Source organism: Neovison vison, chromosome 11, assembly GCF_020171115.1.
Source record: "Neovison vison isolate M4711 chromosome 11, ASM_NN_V1, whole genome shotgun sequence".
Lineage (NCBI taxonomy): Eukaryota > Metazoa > Chordata > Mammalia > Carnivora > Mustelidae > Neogale > Neogale vison.
Genome location: NC_058101.1, coordinates 10,432,610 through 10,454,585, shown reverse-complemented (window position 1 = coordinate 10,454,585; position 21,976 = coordinate 10,432,610). Strand labels below are relative to the sequence as shown.

Here is a 21,976-nt window from a genome sequence, read left to right as displayed (position 1 = left end):
ATCTTTGCATGGCTGTCTTTTCATCCTGTAGATCTCTTATCCTAGGTCACCCCCTCAATTAACCATTATATAGGTTTGGCAGAGAGGATATAAAGACCTCTCTGGGGAAAATAAAGAAGATGTCTACTTATCCTGCATGCTGTACAGCTAATGTCCCTGAACCAAACTGAGGACCACTTGCTTTTAGTATGACTGCTGATGAAGGGGCAACTTGTAGCAAAGAGAAACCTGATTCATTGGTGATCGGGGAGATTGGGATAACCCATATAACCTAGGGCTGTTCTGGCAGGCGAGTAGGAGAAGGAAAATGCAGCTCACCCACCAACCCAAAGGACTTAGGTTCTTCTTGCTGTTTGGTATCCCATCTAGTAACGATATGCATGCAGGGAATGAGTGGCTTAAAGCAAAAAAGAAAATAAAAATGTTCATAATAAATATCCTGTTATGGCCAACAGCTCATATAAAATGCAGAATTGTATTTCCTGTAGCATCATTTCCTTAGTGATCCTGTAGCTGTGTCAGCCGCCTTCCTGCTGCTTCACTGGGAACAGGGAAAGATCCATTTTAGATTTCAGTCCTGAGGAAAGAAGCTGAGTGGAGAGGCAACTGGTACACACGGACTGCTTGCCTCTGATGGGGTCGCTAAACCGGATGTTTTCTTAGACCCCATCCATATTTGTGGCATATTTGGTAAAGTCACTCTCTCCCAAGATGTAGTCAAGGGCTTGTGAACTGAATCTCCAGGGCCATTTGTTAAGGGAAGACTGGCCTGACTAGAGCTGATATCCACGTTAAGCTATAGTGGTATCCATCTTAAGCCTGATGTTTCCCAAAGAACACTTCCTTTCCCAAGGACATTTTAGGAATGAGCCCATGTGTTTGAGAAACTGGGTGAAATAAGATTTCCTTCTTATAGGACTTCTCAGGACCTTTAGGATAACAAAGCCCTTGACTGTAAACCGACCAAGAAACACTAATGTATGGCCTAGTTCTTAAATATGTTGGCCATAGAAAGTTTTTTTTCCAAGAGGAGACTTGAATAAAACAAACTTTGAAAAAGGTGTTCTAGATATGTGCTATGGACTATTGGTCTGCTCTCTAGAGCTATAACAGGCAGAGAGAACTGCAACCCAAACCCATCCCCTACTAGTCAAGCCTCCTCTCAATTCCTTGAATCTGGGTACTTTGTAATTTTCTTCCAGGAGACTGCACAACTACCTTCCAGGTAAATCATTGGCTTGGTCATTTGGGTCATGCTTATGCATTATAGAATAGAGGACTAATGTGTCAGGACTACTCTTCCCAAATATTGGACAGGTGGTACTTACAGATGTATTTTATATCTCAGAATATCATCCGGCCTGTAGCACCTAGGTAATCTGACTGAAGTTGACCTTGAGGTTCAGATCTTTAAGAAAGGTGATTGTAGTTTTTAATATCCATTTCATTAGAGTGTAAGACAGTGCTGAATGGTGTGCAAACAGAGGGTGCAGACCCCTGCTTTCCAGAGGACATTTGTAATCCTTTGTGGTGAAGCCAACATCACTTACTGAGTCACTAGTTCAAAATGATTCATGCCCTATGCTATGGATCCGCACACAATCCCAGGACCCAGTTACTCCTAGATCTTCAGTTTCAGTGATCTTTATCTAAATATATTTCAGTAGAATTTTCCAGGTTCAGATCTGTCCCAGAGAAGCCTTGGGCAAAGAGTAAGTTTTCAGGGTTTCTTTGGACTTAGCCTATCCAGAGGTCTTGTAAAGGACGCCATTTATTTTATTTATATCTCAGACTTGTAGTCTCAACATTAGGACCCATAGCTTGCTAAGATTCTATAAGTGAGTAACTTAAAATGTCAAAGAACTTCAGGGACAAAAGATCTAGGAAGAATGAATGTAAAAAGAAGAGCAATAAGGTTAGTCACGTCACCCTTGGTGACCAACAATTTCTGGGATACACATCTACTGGTTAGATAGATTACCGATATGGATATTACCTTGTGACTTGGGTGAGACTCTACACTGAGAACAGTAGATGGAGGTTTTGGTTTGCCAAAGCGAGACCAATGCAGATTTCCTTATAAGCATTGAAGAATCAGCCAGAAAATTTAATTGGAAAAGCTTCTGAATTTTGTACTTTGGGAACTTCTCATAAAGTTGTAGGCTTCACATATTTTAGCTTGTATCATTTATAAGTTTTTAAACATTTCTCAGAAATGAAGACACCATTTGAAGAATATTAGTGAAAAATACGCTTAATTATTTTGATAGTCATGTTTCATATCTTATTAAATTCTTTTGTGTGGGATCTTTTAGAAACTATAGTATGTTTTCAAGTATTATACATACACAGAATTCCTTAAAGAGGATCAAGGATCTTAGCTGACTTCATGAATCATTGATACGGCATACTATGCTCTCAAAGACAATAAATCTTCGAAGTCTGGGGGGGCGGGGAAATGCTCAGAGGTAGACTACAGCTTCCATTTGCATTATCTTTTAGCCACTAAAAAATTCCTAATTTCAAGTGATTTGCTCTAGATCTTCATTTTCAAAACAGGGAAGGATAGTTAAAAAACAAAGATTTTTTTTCTTTTATGTGGTTCTTGATTCCTTGCAAATTCCAATTCAATGCTATATGCCCCATTTGAGCTCAGATTGGTACCTCTTTGATTCTATCATTATCCTTCACAAAGCTTACCAACTCTCTGTTCTTCACCTTTTTGTAGAATTTTTAAAAATAGTAATGGAAAATAAGATCAGTAAGAAGTCTTATAAGTGATTGTACCACTGGAATGTCTTACCTCTTTCTAGAGCATTCACAAATGCTACAGCAAGCAGAAGAACCAGGATCCCCTTCATTTTCTTGCCGACAGCTCTGCAGCACCTTGTCTCCTGTAGGTGACCCAGTACAAAGTAACAGCCCAAAGTAACCAATTTCCTTTTACTGAGATTCCTGACTGTGAACTAATCAATTATTAATCTCCACACAGAAGCAAGGGCAGTCATCCTTGGCCCAAAAGAGATAAAATAATATCTATCAAGGCAAATAGACACTCTGGCAGGGGGGAATGTAGGAGATTTTAATCATTAACTTTGTCAAACTGCACAAGAGTCAAGGAATACATAGAATTTTTTTTCCCACTGATGCTTTTTACTAAGATTGATTTAATATATTAACTAGTACATATCCCTCCCCTCGCCCCCTTGGAGGGTTATGTCTTTGGACTCTCCCTACCCTTCTCATATATAAATAGGAAACTGGAGGTTTCTCTACTGGACTGCTTTTCTTCAAATTTACTACAAATAAGGATTACCTTAAAATATTGAAGACTAGATATTTTTAAATCCTAAGGTAGAAAGGGATGAGAAGCCGATTTATCAGTTTCCTAGTTCCATAATCTTAATGATCTAAAATTTTATTGAAGATGGTAGGATAGTACTGTATGTGCTGTCTTACTTTTTGAGGCAATGACATGTTTTAATATATACTTTTAAAGATATTTATTTATGAGAGAGACAGACTAAGCATGGGCAGTTGGAAGGGCAGAGGGAGAGAGGGAAGTAGACGCTCCACAGAGTAAGAAGCCCAATGCAGGACTCAATCCCAGGACCTCAAGTTCATGACCTGAGCTAAAGTCAGATACTGAATGACTGAGCCACCCAGGCGCCCCTATTTTAATACATATTAAAGATAACCATTGATTGGGGCAGATAGCTAGGATGGTGGTGGTAAATGACTTGCCCCAAGGCACAAAAGCTAGTTGCAAATCTTGGATTCCCCAGAGGTCATTGAAAGTTCTTTCTACGGGGGCGCCTGTGTGGCTCAGTTTGTTGTGTCTGCCTGAGGCTCAGGTCATGATCTTAAGGTCCTGGGACTGAGCCCTGAGTTGGGGAAGTGAGAGGGTCAGGTCCCTGCTGAGCAAGGAGTAGGCTTCTCCCTCTTCCTGTATCCTTCCCTCTGGCTTGTGTTCTCTCTCTCTCTAAAAGCTTTTTAAAAAATTTTACCTGAATTCTATAAAATAAGTATATTATGGGCTAGTATAACTGGAGAGCTCACAGTGCCCTTGTGGAATGCTGAAGGAGAATTTTACAGAAGAGGGAACCACGTCCCAGGTATGTTTTGTAACTTGCCCAGAGTGGCACAGTTATTCATCTCCTCGTAGGAATCAGGTCAGTGCCTGGGTCTTGCAGCAGCCCTCTTTCCCAGAAACAGGGTGAGGTTAGGATTAGTATACCAGCTCTGAAACCAGATCCTTATTCAGCTCTTATGGGCTGTGTAGCCATGGGAAGTTTTGTCTAAGCCTAATTTTTCTCCTATGTAAAATAGTGGTAACTCTAGTATTGTCACAAAATTGCTGTGAGCTTAATGGAGATAATCCATGCACAGGGTTTACTGTTACATCAAACACAAAGAGATAACATTAATGTTATCTATTACTGTTGTTGATGTTAGTTATTGCTCTTATTCTAGTTATTGTTCAATTTCTTCACGGGCTCTCCAAACCAAGAAGGTCACTGGAACTCTGTGGAACATTTAAAGCCAGCCCTGTATCTCGGATTTAGGACCATCACAGACAAATGAGCTAGAATTTCGGTATCCATTTAGTAGCTAAGATTAATTGCATGGGCAGATTCCAACCAAATCCTAGTAAACTGCACAAAGCGATTACATTTTTAGCCTGACCCCCCTGCTATATTGAAAATAGTGGGGTTTTAGGTTAAGAAAATGGAATCCAGTTAGTTGGAAAAAGATCTCTACTTTGATCTGGTTTAGTTACCTCTGTAAGGCCAGTGGAAATCTATGTGGTAAAGGATATGAAAAGATACTATAAACCTTGCAAGAGGCAGTATGGGAAGATAGTCTTGCTGTACAAGAACCAACTCTATACTGTTCAAAGGTTAAATTTCTGCCTACCAAAACACTTCTAAACTTTTCTTTTGGCTAAGCTACGAGTTTACTTTGTAAGTTAATTAAACAATGTTTTAGGCTTACTGTGAATTATTTGGAAATCAGCTGTTAATGAGGGCCAAAGAGTCTAAAAATAAACCCAGAGCTGAGAATAACTGACAGATTAATTTCCATTTTTAAGATAACACAACATATGTATTCTTATAATTTTTAATTTAACAGTATTTTAGTCCTCTTTTGATTAGTTCATTCAAAGATAAAGTAGATGGTTTCCCATTAAACTTGCTACAGGGTTTAAGATCAGCCTGTTCTTGCACTTAAAAAGATGACTTTATCTCTGCTTTTGCAATAGCCTCTACCATTTCTGTTTAAGGACAAATTACATGTAGCAAGAATTGCAACATCTCGTTTAGGTCTCCTCTTGAGAAATCTGTCTACACAAGCTGCCAAATGCCTTCTCTTGGTTGAGTATCTTACTAACTGAAAATTAGCTCTCACATGCTAGTAACTAAATATATGAATCTTTGCTCTGTCTTATTTCTGTAAGTTTCCTTAATCTTTCAAATGTTGATTGCTTGCAATGATTCAAAATTTGGGAAAAAACACTCCTAATTGGCTTAAATGAGAAGTTTCATGTTGAAATGACTAGTACATCTGAAGTATTACAGTAGCAGTTATGGCAACTTAAATTTATTATTGAAATATATTTTTAAAGATAATTATTACATAAGCAGTAGGAGGGCAAGGAGTTGTCTTGCTTGTGAAGAATTGAAATAGGACTCTTGGCTGGCTCAGTTGATAGAACACGAAACTCTGTATTTCAGGGTTGTAAATTCCAGCCCATGTTGGCTGTAGAGAATACTTAAAAAAGATTTTATTTATTTGACAGAGAGAGAGCAAACACAGCAGGGGGAATAGCAGAGGGAGAGGGAGAAGCAGGCTCTCTGTTGAGCAGGGACCCCAATGCAGGGCTCAATCCCAGGACTCTGGGATTGTGACCTGAGCTGAAGGCAGACACTTAACTGATTGGGCCACCCAGGCATCCCTTAAAAATAAAATCTTAAAAAAAAAAAAAAAAAGAATTGAAGTAGTCTCTGTATATCTTGCCATTGGCTTTAGAAGAAATGTAGTTTTTTTTTTTTTTTTTTTTTTTTTTTTTTAAATCTAAGCAGGCTAGTTCTAGGCAAAATTGTGAGACCAAGCCCATCTTTAGTTCTTTTCCTATTATGTTCTCTTTTTTTATTAACTCTTAGACCATACACAGTTTACCAAAGCTGTTTTTTGAACACATCTATGCTGCTATAGGCTGCTTGGTAACTCTTCCATTATAGCATAAAAGTAGAAATTACCTTCAAAGTGATTTTATTTGCTAGGGTGTTCTTGTAATTCAGATTCCCTCTATGCTATTAAAGTGTGGTGTCAGTAACTTGCCTTGAAGAATGACCTCATGAAATGGATGTTAGTTGCATAACATAGGTATTATCCTTTAAGTTCATGAGCAGAGCAGAAATAGAACATGATCTACATTGTAGGGTACTTTTTTTTTTTAAAGATTTTATTTGAGAGAGCACATGAGCAGCGGGAGGGGCAGAGAGAGATAAGCAGACACCCTGCTGAATGGGGAGCTTGATGGGGGGCTTAGTTCTGGGACCCTGAGATCATGACCTGAGCCAAAGTCAGATGCTTAACTGACTGAGCCATTGAGGGCATCACTGGTACTTTTGTTCCCCCCCTAATTCTTTTAATTCCAGTATAGTTAACATGTAGTGTTATATTAGTTTCAGGTGTACAGTATAGTGATTCTGCACTTCCATACATCACCCAGTGCTCATCACAAGTGCACTCCTTAATCCCCATCACCTCCTTCACCCATGTCCCCACCCACTGCCCCTCTGGGTCACCATCAGTTTGTTCTCTGTAGTTAAGAACTAGTTCTCTGTAGTCTGTTTCTTGGTTTGTCTTTTCTTACCCCTCTTTGCTTGTTTCTTAAATTCCACATATGAGTGAAATCATATGGTATTTGTCTTTCTGAGTGACTTATTTCTTTTTTTAATTTTATTTTTTATTTTTATGTACTTATTTTTAAATTTTTAAATTTTTATTTTTTCTCACCATGGCACCTACCCTCCCTAATGTCCAACACCCAGCCACCTCACCCCTCCTAGACCCCCCTCCTCCAGCAACCCTCAGTTTGTTTTCTGAGATTGAGTCTTTTATGCTTTGTCTCCCTCTCTGGTTTCATCTTATTTCATTTTGACCTCCCTTCCCCTATGATCCTCTGCCTTGTTGCTCAAATTCCTCATATCAGTGAGATCATATGATATTTTCCTTTCTCTGGTTGACTTATTTCACTTAGCATAATGCCCTCTAGTTCCATCCATGTCATTGCAAATGGCAAGATTTCATTTTTTGATGGCTGCATAGTATTCCATCATATGTATACACCACTTCTTCTTTAGCTATTCATATGTTGATAGACATCTAAGCTCTTTCCATAGTTTGGCTATTGTGGACAGTGTTGCTATAAACATTCTGGTGCACGTGCCCCTTTGGGTCATGACGAGGCTTTAACCCACTGAGCCACCCAGGCACCCCTACATTTGTATCTTTATGATAAATAACCTGTAGTATGATTGCTGAGTCATAGGGTAGCTCTGTTTTCAATTTATAAGGAACCTCCATACTATCTTCTAGAGTGGATACACCAGCTTGCATTCTCACCAACAGTGTAGGAGGGTTCCCCTTTCTCCACATCCTTGCCAACACTTATTGTTTCCTGACTTGTTAATTTTAGCCATTCTGACTGGTATGAGGTGATATCTCACTGTGGTTTTGATTTGTATTTCCCTGATGCTAAGGATGTTGAGCACTTTTTCATGTGTCTTCTTTGCAGAAATATATGTTCACATCTTCTGCCCATTTCTTAATTGGATTCTTTGTTCTTTGGGTATTGAGTTTGATGAGTTCTTTATAGATTTTGGATACTAGCCCTTTATCTGATATGTCATTTGTAAATATCTTCTCCCATTATGTCAGTTGTCTTTTGGTTTTGTTGACTATTTCCTTTGCTGTGCAAAAACTTTTGATCTTGATGAAGTCCCAATAGTTCATTTTTACCCTTGCTTCCCTTGCCTTTACGGATATTTTTAGGAAGAAATTGCTGTAGCTGAGGCTGAAGAAGTTGCTGCCTGTGTTCTCCTCAAGGATTTTGATGGATTCCTGGCTTACATAAAGTCTTTCATCCATTTTGAGTCTATTTTTGTCTGTGGTGTGAGGACATGGTCCAGTGTCATTCTTCTGCATATGGCTGTCTAATTTTCCCAACACCATCCATTGAAGAGACTGTCTTTTTTCCACTGGACATTCTTTCCTGCTTTGTCAAAGATTAGTTGACCATAGAATTGAGGATCTATTTCTGGGCTCTCCATTCTGTTCCATTGATCTATGTGTTTGTTTTTGTGCTAATACATACTGTTTTGATGATTACAGCTTTGTAAGAGAGCTTGAAGTCTGGAATTGTGATGCCACCAACTTTGGTTTTCTTTTTCAATATTCCTCTGGCTATTCTGTGTCTTTACTGGTTCCATATAAATTTTAGGATTATTTGTTCTATGAAAAAAGTTGATGGTATTTTGATAGGGATTGCATTAAATGTGTAGATTGCTTTAGGCTGCATAGACATTTTCATAATATTTGTTCTTCTAATCCATGAGCATAGAATTTTTTTTCATTTCTTTGTGTCTTCCTCAATTTCATTCATGATAACTTTATAGTTTTCTGAGTAAAGATTCTTTGCCTCTTTGGTTAGGTTTATTTCTAGGTATCTTATGGTTTTGGGTGCAACTGTAGATGGGATTGACTCCTTAATCTCTCTTTCTTTTGTCTTGCTGTTGGTGTATAGAAAGGCAACTGTACATTGATTTTATATTCTGAAACTTTACTGAATTCCTGTATGAGTTCTTGTAGTTTTGGAGTGGAGTCCTTTGGGTTTTCCACATAAAGTATCATATCATCTGCAAAGAGTGATAGTTTGAGGACTTCTTTGCCATTTTGGATGCTTTTTTTTTTTTCTTTTTGTTTTCTGACTGCTGAAGCTAGGACTTCTAGTACTATGTTGAATAGCGCTGGTAATAGTGGACATCTTTGCTCTGTTCCTGACCTTAGGGGAAAAAATTTAGTTTTTCCACGTTGAGAATGATATTCACTATGGTTTTTTCAAAGATGGCTTTAATGATATTGAGGTATGTACTCTCCATCCCTACACTGTGAAGAGTTTTGATCAAGAAAAGCTGCTGTACTTTTGTCAAATGCGTTTTCAGCATCCTTGAGTATCATATGGTTCTTGTTCTTTCTTTTATTAATGTATCACATTGATTGATTTGCAGTTGTTTAACCAACCTTGCAGCCCTGGAATAAATCCCATTTGGTAGTGGTGAATAATCCTTTTAGTGGAACCGATTAGCTAGTATTTTGGTGAGAATTTTCACATCTGTGTTCATCAAGGATATTGGTCTGTAATTCTCCTTTCTGCTGGGGTCTTTGTCTGGTTTTGGGATTAAGGTAATGCTGGCCTCATAAAATGAGTTTGGAAATTTTCCTTCCATTTCTATTTTTTGAAACAGTTCAGGATAATAGGTATTAATTCTTCTTTAACTGTTTGGTAGAATTCCCCTGGGAAGCTGTCTGGTCCTGGGCTCTTGTTTGTTGGGAGATTTTGGATGACTGCTTCAATCTCCTTACTGGTTATGGGTCTGTTCAGGTTTTCTAATTTTTCCTGGTTCAGTTTTGGTAATCTATAAAACTTTAGGAATATACCCATTTCTTCCAGATTGTCAAATTTGCTGGTGTATAGTTGCTCATAATATGTTCTTGTAATTGTTAGCATTTCTTTGGTGTTGGTTATGATCTCTCCTGTTTCATTCATGATTTTATTTATTTGGATCCTTTATCTTAGTATTTCTCTTCTCCTGCTGGGTTTAGGTTTCTTTGTTGTTCTTTCTCCAGTTTCTTTAGGTGTAGTGTTAGGTTCTCTACGTGAAACCTTTCTTCTTTCTTGAGAAAGACTTGTATTGTTATATACTTTCCTCTCAGGACTGCCTTTGCTGCAGCCCAAAAAGTTTGAACAATTGTGTTTTCACTTTCATTTGTTTCCATGAATTTTTTAAGTTCTTCTTTGATTTCCTGGTTGATCCATTCATTCTTTAGTAGAATGCTCTTTAGCCTTCATGCATTTGAGACTTTTCCAGCTTTTCCTTTGTGATTGAGTTTTTTTGTCAGAGAGAGAGCAGAAGCATGGAGAACTGTAGGCAGAACAGGCAGAACAGGTAGAGGGAGAAGCAGGCTCCCTGCTGAGCAAGGAGTCAGATGCGGGACTCCATCCAGATGTGGGACTCGACCCAGGACCCTGAGATCATGACCTGAGCTGAAGGCAGACATTTAACTGACTGAGCCACTCAGGCATCCCTAAAAATTTTTTTTAAAGAAAGTTATTGTTAAGATAAACTAGTTTAAAAATGTTAAAAGGGGAAAGAGGAAAAGTTAAAAAATTAGAATAAGAAAAAAATTTTTTTTAATTTATTAACTTTGTAAGACTAAAGAATCATGGGGAGAAAGACATAAATTCCATTCTTTGCTGTCCCCTCCTCTGGAATTCCACTGTTCTCCTTTATCAATGAGCTTGGTCTTGGCTGGATCTTCTTGCTGATCTTCTGGGGAGAGGGGCCTGTTGTAGTGATTCTCAAATGTCCTTGCCCAAGGTGGAATTGCACCACCCTTGCCAGGGGCTGGGCTAAGTAATCTGCTTGGTTTTGCTCTCAGGAGCTTTTGTTCCCTGAATGCTTTCTGTAGAGCTCTAGAGGATGGGAATGAAAAGTGGCCTCCCAATCTCTGGCCTAGAGGAGCTAAGAGCTTGAGGCCTCACTCCTCAGTGCACCTTCAGAGAAAAGCACTCAATCACTCTCATCTCCCTGTTCTCCAATCACGCTCTGAGCTCACCCAGCCTGTGATCAAGCATTTCTGTCTCTGGCACACAGCTCCGTTTGGAGTCTCCAAACCCAGCAGATTCCTGCCACACTGCTCATCCAGTCAAGGAAGATGGGTCTCCCCGGATCTGCAAGTTGTGGGGTCCCTGCTCAATGAGTAGTGGTCCAACTGTGCCACAGATCACAGTTTAAGGTAACCCTGAGCTGAGAGCTCAGTCCTCACCTCTCTCTCTAAAGTCAGCTTTCCTGCTCTGATACCTGTGAGCTCTGCTACAGTCAGACACCCCTCATCCTTCTGTGACCCCGTGGGACTTGAGACCACACTGTCCTCGGGGGCCCCACCCCTGCTTAGCCTCTGGAGTGATGTCCCTCAGTGGAGCAGACTTCTAAAAGTTTGGATTTTGTGCTCCATTGCGCCAATGCTTGCCAGGGAGTGGCCCCTCCCCCTGCGGTCTACCTTCTCATCACTTCAGATTCACTTCTCTGCACGTCTTACCTTTCAGAAAGTGGTCGATTTTCTGTTTCTAGAATTTCTGCTCTTCTCTTCAATCTCTTGTTGGGTTTGTAGGTGTTCAAAATGGTTTGATAACTGTCTAGCTGAACTCCTGCAACCTGATGTCATCTCAGTCTGCTACTCTTCCACCATCTTGACTCTCCCCCGGAAATCTCTATCTTTTTATAGTTTCTATTTTACTATTACGTTTCTGTTCATTTAAGACCATATTGGCTTTTAGTTCTTCAAACATATTCTTTAAATCTTTCTTCATATTAATATAAGCTGCTTTATAGTCTTTGTATACTAAACAGCATGTGTGGGCCATCTCAGAGTTGGTTTCTATTGACTGATTTTTATCTGGATTATCAGTGACCTTTTTCTGTTTCTTTTCATGTAGGACACTATTGAATATGTTATTTAAAAACTTGCATTTCATTATATTCCTATAAATATTTGACTTTTTTTTTTTCCAGTTGGCACTTCAATTACTGGCCAACTTCACCTTAAACCTGTGTGAGATTTATTTTGCCTTTTATTAGGGTAGATGAGTGAAAAGCACACTGTAACTTGGAGGGACTTAACCCCTCCAAACACTGTCTTTTATTGCTTTTGTAATGACAAGGATATTGGGCTCTGTACAGGTGGATCTGGAATAGATTTTACTCTCCAATGAGGCCAGTATGTCTAGAATGTAGTCTTTTTAGTGTCTTAGCTGGATGTTTTGATGTTTGAGAAGGTGGTGATGAAGTCTTTCCACTAGCAGGGTCTGGGGTGTGGAAGGTTCTAGTGCTGCTTGACCTCTGTTCTCTTTTCCCTTCTCAAAACAGTAGCCACATTTTGGTAAGCTTCATATATTCTTTACTTAATGGCAAAATTACTGCGATGTAATTTAACTTGAATTCTATAATGTACATCAGATTAAGGTATAAGATCGAATGGTTTTTAGTATAGTCAGGCAACTATCACCATCTCCAGGGTTAGAGCCTTTTCATCACCCCCCATGTAGTTCCTTTGGCATGACAATATGAGGAATATCATGGGCTTGCTCCTCTAGGAAAACTAGTGAAAGTCTCCGGAAAAAGGGTATATAGCAAATGAAGAAGCATTTTTTTTTCTGCCAAGAAATTCTAAACTTGGTAAGGAAAGTGACAGTCTGTGGTATTTAAAACAAGACCCACTCACTCCTCACTCCTAGCTCAGCAAGACAAATATAACTACACGGGACTTCCTTTTCCCTCATCTCTCATTTGGTAGGGCTACCCGCCAGAGGACCAGGATGCCAGCATTCCTCCTTCTACCTTTTATCTACCTGCTACTGAGGCTATAAGCTCCAGGTGAGTGTGGCTGAAAAGCAAGTGACCCATTTCTTCCTAGCTCTTGCTTGTGGGATATAGGTTCAACCTTGGGCATGGAATCACTGAGAAAACTTGAACACTAACTGCCCTTGCTTTGGCTAGTGGGCAGTAGCTCAAGGACAAGAAAGGTACACCAAGGAGATCTGGAGCTGATGTCTGCTCACTCCACTAAGTTCTCAGCTCCATTTCACTATTTCTTAGGAGAAAGTATAGGAGTAATCTTGAAGACGATGGATTCCTAGATATGACACCATAAAGATAAGCAACAAGAGAGAAAATAGATAAATGGACTTCATCAAAACTAGTGTCCTTTGTAGTGCAAAGATTTTCAACAAGAGCTTGAAAAGATAATCCTTAGAGTAGGAGGTAATATTTACAAATCCTACCCAATAAGGGTCTTGTATCTAAAATATATAGAAAAAACTCTTACAACTCAAAAACAAAAAGAGAACTGAATTTACAAAGGGAGGGGTAAAAAATTTGAATAAATATTTCTCCAAGAAACAATATAAGTATCCAATAAGCACATAAAAGATGTTTGACTTCATTAGTCATCAGGGAGATGCAAACCAAAACCATAATGAGGCACCACTTCATACCCACTTGGCTGAATACTTGCAAAGTGGGATACTAATATGTTGAGAATGTGGAGAAATAGAAACTCTCATAAACTGCTTGTAGGGGATATAAAATGGTGCAGCCACTTGGAAAAATGGTCTGCAAATTCTCTAAATGGTTAAACATAGTTACCATGTGACCCAGCAGTTCCACTCCTACAAAAACTTTTAACAAATGTTTATAGCCACACAACTTGTAATAGCCAAATGGTACAAACAACCCAATTGCCCATTAGCTGATGAACAGGTAAACAAAATGTTACATATCCATACAGAATACTGGGAATGGAGTGTGGATACTTGTTTAACATGGATTAACCTTGAAACTGTTATGTTAAGTGACCACCTATTACATGATTCTATTCATGAAATATCCAGAATAAGCCAAGCTATGGAGACAGAGTAGCTTAGTGGATGCCTAGGTTTGGAGAAATGAGGAAATCAGTGGGGTGATAACAAAAGGATATAGCATTTTCTTCTTTCTATCCTTTTTTTTTTTTTTAAAGATTTACTTATTTTAGAGAGTGTACATGCACACATGTGCAGGGGGGTGGGAAGAGATAGAATCGTAAGCAGACTCTTACAAGAGTGTGGAGCCCAATGCTGGGCTTGATCCCACGACCCCAAGATCATAACCTGAGCTGACACCAAGAGTTGGTCTTTCAACCAACTGAGCCACCTGGGCATTGTGGTGTTTCTTTTTGCGGTGATGAAAAGGTTCTAAAATTGACTGTGCTGATGATTGCATGTATCTGTGGATAGACTAATATTTTAAATAGATGAATTGCATGTGGTATGAATTTTAATAAAGCTGTTATCAAAAAGAAAAATTATGCATAGCAAGGCTTATATGTCTTTGCCCTGTACATGCACAGCCATCTTTGTCCTAGATCATAGGCTTCCGAGCCCGTTTCCTGCTGCCATGCATATTCTCCTCCCCAACCGGTACCCTATGCTGCAAATTGCTCAGTTCAGTGGGGCCACTGCACTCCGCATGGATTGCAGCTTGTTGCAGTTGAGGTCAGCACACTTTCTACAAACAGAGAGCCAGGATAACCTTGCGGCTTACCTTCTGAGGCTCCTTATTCAGAGGGATTCAAACTTACCTATTGTCTATTGCCTGAAAGCAGGTACCTCATTAATGGTTTCTTACAGCAAAAACTCTAGCATGGTATTTGATTTCCTGTTATTCCTTTTTACCTGGAAGAGGAAATAAATACTTTTTTTTTCCATTCCAGGGATTTATTCAGAGTATTTGACAGCTAGAAAAGCATTAGAGAACTATTTTTGTCCATAACATCATATTCTTTTTTTGTATGTGTAATTTTATTTTTTTCAGTGTTCCAAGATTCATTGTTTATGCACCACACCCAGTGTTCCATCCAATACGTGCCCTCCTTAATACCCACCACTAGAATCACCCAACCTCCCATTCCCTCCCCTCCAAACCCCTCAGTTTGTATCTCAGAGTCCACAGTCCCTCATAGTTCGTCTCCTTCTCCAATTTCCCCCAACTCACTTTTTCTCTCCATCTCCCCACATCCTCCATGTTATTCCTTATGCTCCACAGGTGAAACCATATGATACTTGACTCTGTGCTTGACTTATTTCACTCAACATAATCTCCTCCAGTCCCATCCATGTTGATACAAAAGTTGGGTTTTCATCCTTTCTGATGGAGGCATAATATTCCATTGTATATATGGACCATATCTTCTTTATCCATTCATCTGTTGAAGGGCATCTCGGTTCTTTCCACAGTTTGGTGACTGTGGCCCTTGCTGCTATGAACATTAGGGTACAGATGGCCCTTCTTTTCACTATGTCTGTATCTTTGGGGTAAATACCCAGTAGTACAATTGCAGGGTCATAGGGTAGCTCTATTTTTAATTTCTTTTTTTTCATATCATTTTTTTTCAATTTATTTATTTTCAGAACAAACAGTATTCATTATTTTTTCACCACATCCAGTGCTCCATGCAATCCGTGCCCTCTATAATACCCACCACCTGGTACCCCAACCTCCCACCCCCCCCGCCACTTCAAACCCCTTAGATTGTTTTTTCAGAGTCCATAGTCTCTCATGGTTCACCTCCCCTTCCAATTTACCCCAACTCCCTTCTCCTCTCTAACACCCCCCCTTGTCCTCCATGCTATTTGTTATGCTCCACAAATAAGTGAAACCATATGATAATTGACTCTCTCTGTTTGATTTATTTCACTCAGCATAATCTCTTCCAGTCCCGTCCATGTTGCTACAAAAGTTGGGTATTCATCCTTTCTGATGGAGGCATAATACTCCATAGTGTATATGGACCACATCTTCCTTATCCATTCATCCGTTGAAGGGCATCTTGGTTCTTTCCATGGTTTGGCGACCGTGGCCATTGCTGCTATAAACATTGGGGTACAGATGGCCCTTCTTTTCATGACATCTGTATCTTTAGGGTAAATACCCAGGAGTGCAATTGCAGGGTCATAGGGAAGCTCTATTTTTAATTTCTTGAGGAATCTCCACACTCCTCAAACTCAACACACACGAAACAGGCAAACATATAAAAAAATCAGTCAAGCAGAGAGAGTCAATTATCATATGGTTTCACTCATTTGTGGAGCATAACCAATAGCATGGAGGACAAGGGGCATTAGAGAGGAGTAGGGAATTTGGGTAAATTAGAAGGGGAGGTGAACCATGAGAGACTATGGACTCTGAAAAACAGTCTGAGGGGTTTGAAGTGGCGGGGGGGTGGGAGGTTGGGGTACCAGGTGGTGGGTATTATAGAGGGCACGGCTTGCATGGAGCACTGGGTGTGGTGAAAAAATAATGAATACTGTTTTTCTGAAAATAAATAAATTGGGGGAAAAAAATGGGCAGAAGATATGAACAGAGACTTCTCCAATCAAGACATACAAATGGCTATCAGACACATGAAAAAATGTTCATCATCCTTAGCCCTCAGGGAGATTCAAATTAAAACCACATTGAGATATCACCTTACACCAGTTAGAATGGCCAAAATTAACAAAACAGGAAACCACATGTGTTGGAGAGGATGTGGAGCAAGGGGAACCCTCTTAAACTGTTGGTGGGAATGCAAGTTGGTGCAGCCTCTTTGGAAATAAATACTCTTTATACATAAATAGAATTACAAATATCTAAAATATAAAAACTCTGCCCATAAGTGTTGATAATAATTATTTAAGAATATTACTAGTCATTTTTAAATGACTAGTCTTTAATTTTTAATATTTGTAATCAGCTTTCTTATAAACTCATGATAGTTTCTTCTTTTTACCTGTTCTCAAAGTTGATTTTGAGAGGAAAATTAATCTTAGTATTAGAAGAACTGTTTGAAAATACCAACTTAATTTTTAACTTTGTAGAAGGGAGCAAAATAGCTATCTTTTTGAGCTAACTGACTTTATTGTAGTCTTGAATAATGCCTTTATTTCTTTGGAAAGGAGATTTTACTTGTCTTGGTTAAGTATTAGATATAAGCCTTTATTCTAATAGCTCCATATACTTATTATTTTAATTATTTTTCAGTCTTACCTATTCCAATGAATACTGTTTTAATAGTCTTAGGTTCTCCAGTACTTTCAATTATTGCAATTAATGTTTATTTGGATTTGAGCTTAATATTTTTATTTTGATATTTACCTTCTAACATTAGTCACATGCAAGATCCTACTGGTATTCTGCATAGAGCTGTACCTACACTGATTAGGTTAGTTCAATATGTTCTTAACAGAAAACCAAGATCCTTTGGATAGTCTAATTAGCACTCATGATGTTATCGGGAATTAAGAAATCAAACTGTACAGAACCATCAAGTTGTTTTCACATTGCTTTTTATTCATTCTTGATATCCTAGAGTTTAATTAGTGCTATTAAGACATGCTTTTGATTGAATCAATTGGATAGCTACCAAATTGCTGCCCAGTTTAGTCAAGCCACCATTTAAAGTACTCAAATGTGGGACTAAGATAAAAAGATCTGATAAACTTAGTTTGATGTACTTCCTAAAGTCTAATTTGGTTGGGGATAAAGGGAATTAGCAAAGAAAAATTTTCTGGTAACAGAAATTTATTCTCATTCTATTTCTGAACCAATTTTTTTTTTTTTTGAGAAAGGCATCTGATTACCTGCTAGAAAATTTACTTCTGATTATCACTTCAGATATGGAGACTTTCAACAGCTTAATGTGTAATGAGTGGTAATAAATTACCTATTTCTCCCTGTCTGCTTTATTCAAAGTACTGCCATGCAAATTCTGTACAAGATGTGTTCTGAAGTAAAGTCCAGTTAATATAAAGTCCAGGTAAATAAAGGGATATGCAGGATACAAACACTGGCTATTTCTGTTATGCTTTTTTTTTTTTTTTTTTTTTTGGTCCTCTTTATATATCAGGACTCTACTGCATTTCCACAAGTAAAATTTGGTGTAAAATCATAGCTCTTAGAAACAAAAAAAACAGGGGTGCCTGGGTGGCTCAGTGGGTTAAGCCTCTGCCTTTGACTCAGGTCATGGTCTCAGGGTCCTAGGATAGAGCCCTGCATTGGCCTCTCTGCTCAGCAGGGAGCCTCCCCCCCACCCCCACCTGCCTCTTTGCCTACTTGTGATCTCTCTCTCTCTCTCTGTCAAATAAATAAATTAAAATATTTAGAAACAAAAAACAGAGAACATTAATTTGGGGCGCCTGGGTGGCTCAGTCATTAAGCATCCACCTTCTGCTCAGGTCATGATCCCAGGGTCCTGGTATGGAGCCCTGCCTGGGGCTTCTTTCTCAATGGAAAACCTCCTTCTCCCTCTCCTTCTGCTTGCTGCTTCCCCTGCTTGTGCTCTATGTCAAATAAATAAATCTTTAAAAAATAAATAAAAAATAGCATGGAGGACAAGGGGCGTTAGAGAGGAGTAGGGAATTTGGGTATATTGGAAGGGGAGGTGAACCATGAGAGACTATGGACTCTGAAAAACAGTCTGAGGGGTTTGAAGTGGCGGGGGGGTGGGAGGTTGGGGTACCAGGTGGTGGGTATTATAGAGGGCACGGCTTGCATGGAGCACTGGGTGTGGTGAAAAAATAATGAATACTGTTTTTCTGAAAATAAATAAATTGGAAAAAAAATAAATAAAAAATTAAAAAAGCTTTGACAAAGAATGAATATAGATGAGTGCTAATACCAGCCATATCATATACTTCAGTTGCTTTGCAACTTATAAGTCACTTTCCTATAATTATTTCATTTGCTCTGGACAACAATTTATGCATTAATAGTCAGAAGATTATAGAATAATTTCACAAATAAGAAAGCTGAGGCTTAGAGTACCGATGGTACTTTTGAGATTAAAATGGAAGACCGGACTCTGGGCTAGGGTGTTTCTTGTTAATTGAATTAGTCCAGGTCATCACCATTGATGGCTAAGGTAGATGGTTTTCTCCTGATGGAGTAAGCAATCTCTAAGAACAGTGCGAAGAGTATGAACTTTGGTTGTTATAGACAGTTGTGCGCAAGCTTTACTAAAGGTTACAAGATTACCTAATAACCTCGATTAATACAAGTTGAATGATACCAGTGAAAGTGGAAAAATGAAGACATTTGGCTAAACCTAAATATTTGAATTCAAAACAGATAACTTCTCTTTTTTCAAATATGTTATTTTTCTATCATGACTAATTTCTAAGGAGTGTTTAAATTTTTGATTCTACAAATGTTGAGGTAACAAGTCAAAGGAAGAAATTTTAAAAAGCCTACCTTTTTAAATAACCTAACTCTGCTTAACCTGTAGTCATGTGGCATAAAAGTGGTAATCCATTGTTCCTAACATACTGTTACATTGTTAATTATAGTAATTTGACCAGCATTAGTAACACAATACTTCATTCGAAGAGACTTATATTGACCCAGACACTGTTCGAAACATTGGGGTAAGATAATGAAAATAAAGACAGAAATATTTGCCTTCATGGAATGTAATTCTAGTGAGATGGAAAAGGTGATAATTATGTTTTAATAAATAGTTACATGTTAAGTAGTGATAATTGCTTTTCATGTAAAAGTTTTTAGTGAACTTCATTCAGATAATTTACACTGGGAGAAACCTGGGGAGCCCATGTCCTTTTAAATTGTGGGTGGCAGGGTGCCTGAGTGCCTCTTTCAGTTAAGCATCTGACTCTTGATTTCAGCTCTGGTCATGATCTCAGGGTTGTGAGTTCAAGCCCTGCGTTGGGATCCATGCTAGACATGGAGCCTACTTAAAAAGAAAGAAAAACTGTGTGAGGCATATCTATTATGGTATGCACTCTTCTAGTAGATATGATTAAATATATAATTTTAAGGACATTTGAGCCACTATAACCCAAGGAAAATTGTTTTAGAATGAGCAGCCCATCTGAATACCACTTGGTTTTTAAAGCTTCATGTCTTTTTTTTTTTTTTTAATTAAAAAAAGGTTACTGAATATCCAGGAGAATTTGGCTTGAGATTCTGCTGTGTTCATTTTTACCTTGGTGTCAACAAAAAATATTTCTAACTTAATCACAGAAAAACTAGAACAGCCATGGGCAACAAACAATAAAAGCACACACAGGTATTGTGCAGCGTGTAGAACAACAGGGAATAACCACAAAGTGTATAAACACTAGATGAAGCAACCCCTCTTTTTTTGGTGAGGTGAGAGGTGCAAATAGTGAGAGAAAACCCACACCATTTCCTCTTGCCATTAACTTTCCTCTTTCATCTGTTGGATAGCCTTCATAATGTACTGAGAAGTGTACAGTTTTTAAGAATTAAGAATTCAAGGTAATCTAAAAGAAGGGTGGTTTTATGCATTGGTGCACAGAACATTGTATGTTAACTTAACAACTAATGAATCTGGAATTCTTACTAAGATTACTGATTTGTAGTCTAACGGGAGAAGTGGTGAGGATTATTCTCAAAGATAATTTTTCTTTTAATAATGAACTCGTGTTTTGGGTCATTCTGAAATTTACTCTGAAGTTGTCCAATGCCAATAAAATCTATTGCCATTCAACTTCCCAATGAGCTAACCAAAAAAGTCTCAAGACTGTACAGACACTAGCTAGTAATATCTCTCTATACTGTAGCTCTGTGGTCTTATTTTTTATTGATCAGCAAATTGGCCTGGCTAGTTTAATTAACAAAAGTGATTTTCCCATTTTTTTTTTGAGGGGGAAGTGACCAATGTCATTGTAAAAGGAAAAAAAAAAAGCCAGATTCATAAGCATACTACTAAAATTGTTAACATGAAGTTAGCTTAACATTTTTCTTACTGTTAGTACCTCTCCTCTCAAATGCTATGCTGAACAGTTCACATGCATTTCCTCATTTAATCTTTGACAGTACAAAAGTCCCCATTCTTTTTTATAGATCAGAAAGTTGTGCCTTAGAATTTTCTAGTAAGCAGAGTCTGATTATCAAGTCAAGCATTTTGATCCACAGGTATGCCTAAACAAATGCTCTACTATCAACAAATAAGCAGTGACTTATAAATGAACATATATTTTCCATGCTGCTACTTTTAATTATGTTTAGCACTTGTTTGACTATGGAAATGCAATTTTATTTAAATGTAATTAAGAGTAGTATTGGGATAGAAGAGTTGATACCTTTTTTGATAGTTAAAAAGGGTCTACATCCTTGAGGTTGGAAGCCATAATACTATAAGTTGGTAGTATTTTGGGGTCACTGGCTCAGAACTTAAGCCTATAGTACTATCCTCATGAAAAATTCTTTATGGCTATAGTTTTATCATAACTGGCCATTTTAGATGCACAGGATTTTTGTCTTAAAAGGGATGGAGAAATCAAAACAGTATAATGGAAATGGCAACACAAATCATTTGCAAAATGAAATGAATTGTGAAATCTTTTCATGTGAAAGGCAACTCTTCATAATTAGAGTAATCTGAAACCTATCATCCTCCTCTTTCTGTCTCCCTCTCTGTAAATCCACAAAACACCTAAAAATATACATATTAGGTAGGGATCTGAAGAAAGCTATATGGCACTTGGATTATGCTAGACTAGTGCATTGCTTTGCTATTGGGTAGAACAGAACATATTTCTCAAAATGAAAATAAAACCCGACTACATATGCATTATTTTGTTATGCTTTACTTCATTTCAAATATATCCTTCATGCTAACTTGGGTTAAAGAACAATCACTGAGTAATTTAATTATGTTCTGTAAGTATGAATAGACTGAACCTATAGAAACGTGAGTCTGCCTTTTATCTCTGCTATTAAGACATGATGGATACTGAGTGCCTGGATAATATGTATTTTGTAGTGCATGATAAAATGCTTCTGTGCACTGTTACTTAACAGGAATCCTATACCTATACATGTAGTAGGTAAGATTGTAAGGGCCTATTTAGCCAGAGCGATTCCATCTAGTTAAACAGTGATTTTGTTGTTTATGCAGATTAGGGTCAGGCCTGGTGGAGACATCCGATCAGTGGGGCATGCATACTGTCTCCCTAGCTACCAAGGAGTGTAGGCTCCGCCTTTTGGACGCCTTTTGGGCACCAATTCTGACCAAGGTGATAGGCTAGTTCAAATAGCTACTATGGGGTGAATTGTAATTCATCTGG

General features: G+C 38.3%; 1 protein-coding gene across 1 annotated transcript in view; it reads right to left on the bottom strand.

Annotated features, from left to right (window-relative positions):
• Window positions 1–2,912, bottom strand: part of GC (GC vitamin D binding protein) — a 34,916-nt gene extending 32,004 nt beyond the window's left edge. Inside the window, exon 1 of the mRNA XM_044268218.1 lies at window positions 2,804–2,912. Within this exon, the coding sequence (XP_044124153.1) occupies window positions 2,804–2,861 (58 nt within the window). The 5' untranslated portion in view covers window positions 2,862–2,912. The remainder of the gene's footprint in view (window positions 1–2,803) is intronic.
• Between the last annotated feature and the right edge of the window lie 19,064 nt (window positions 2,913–21,976).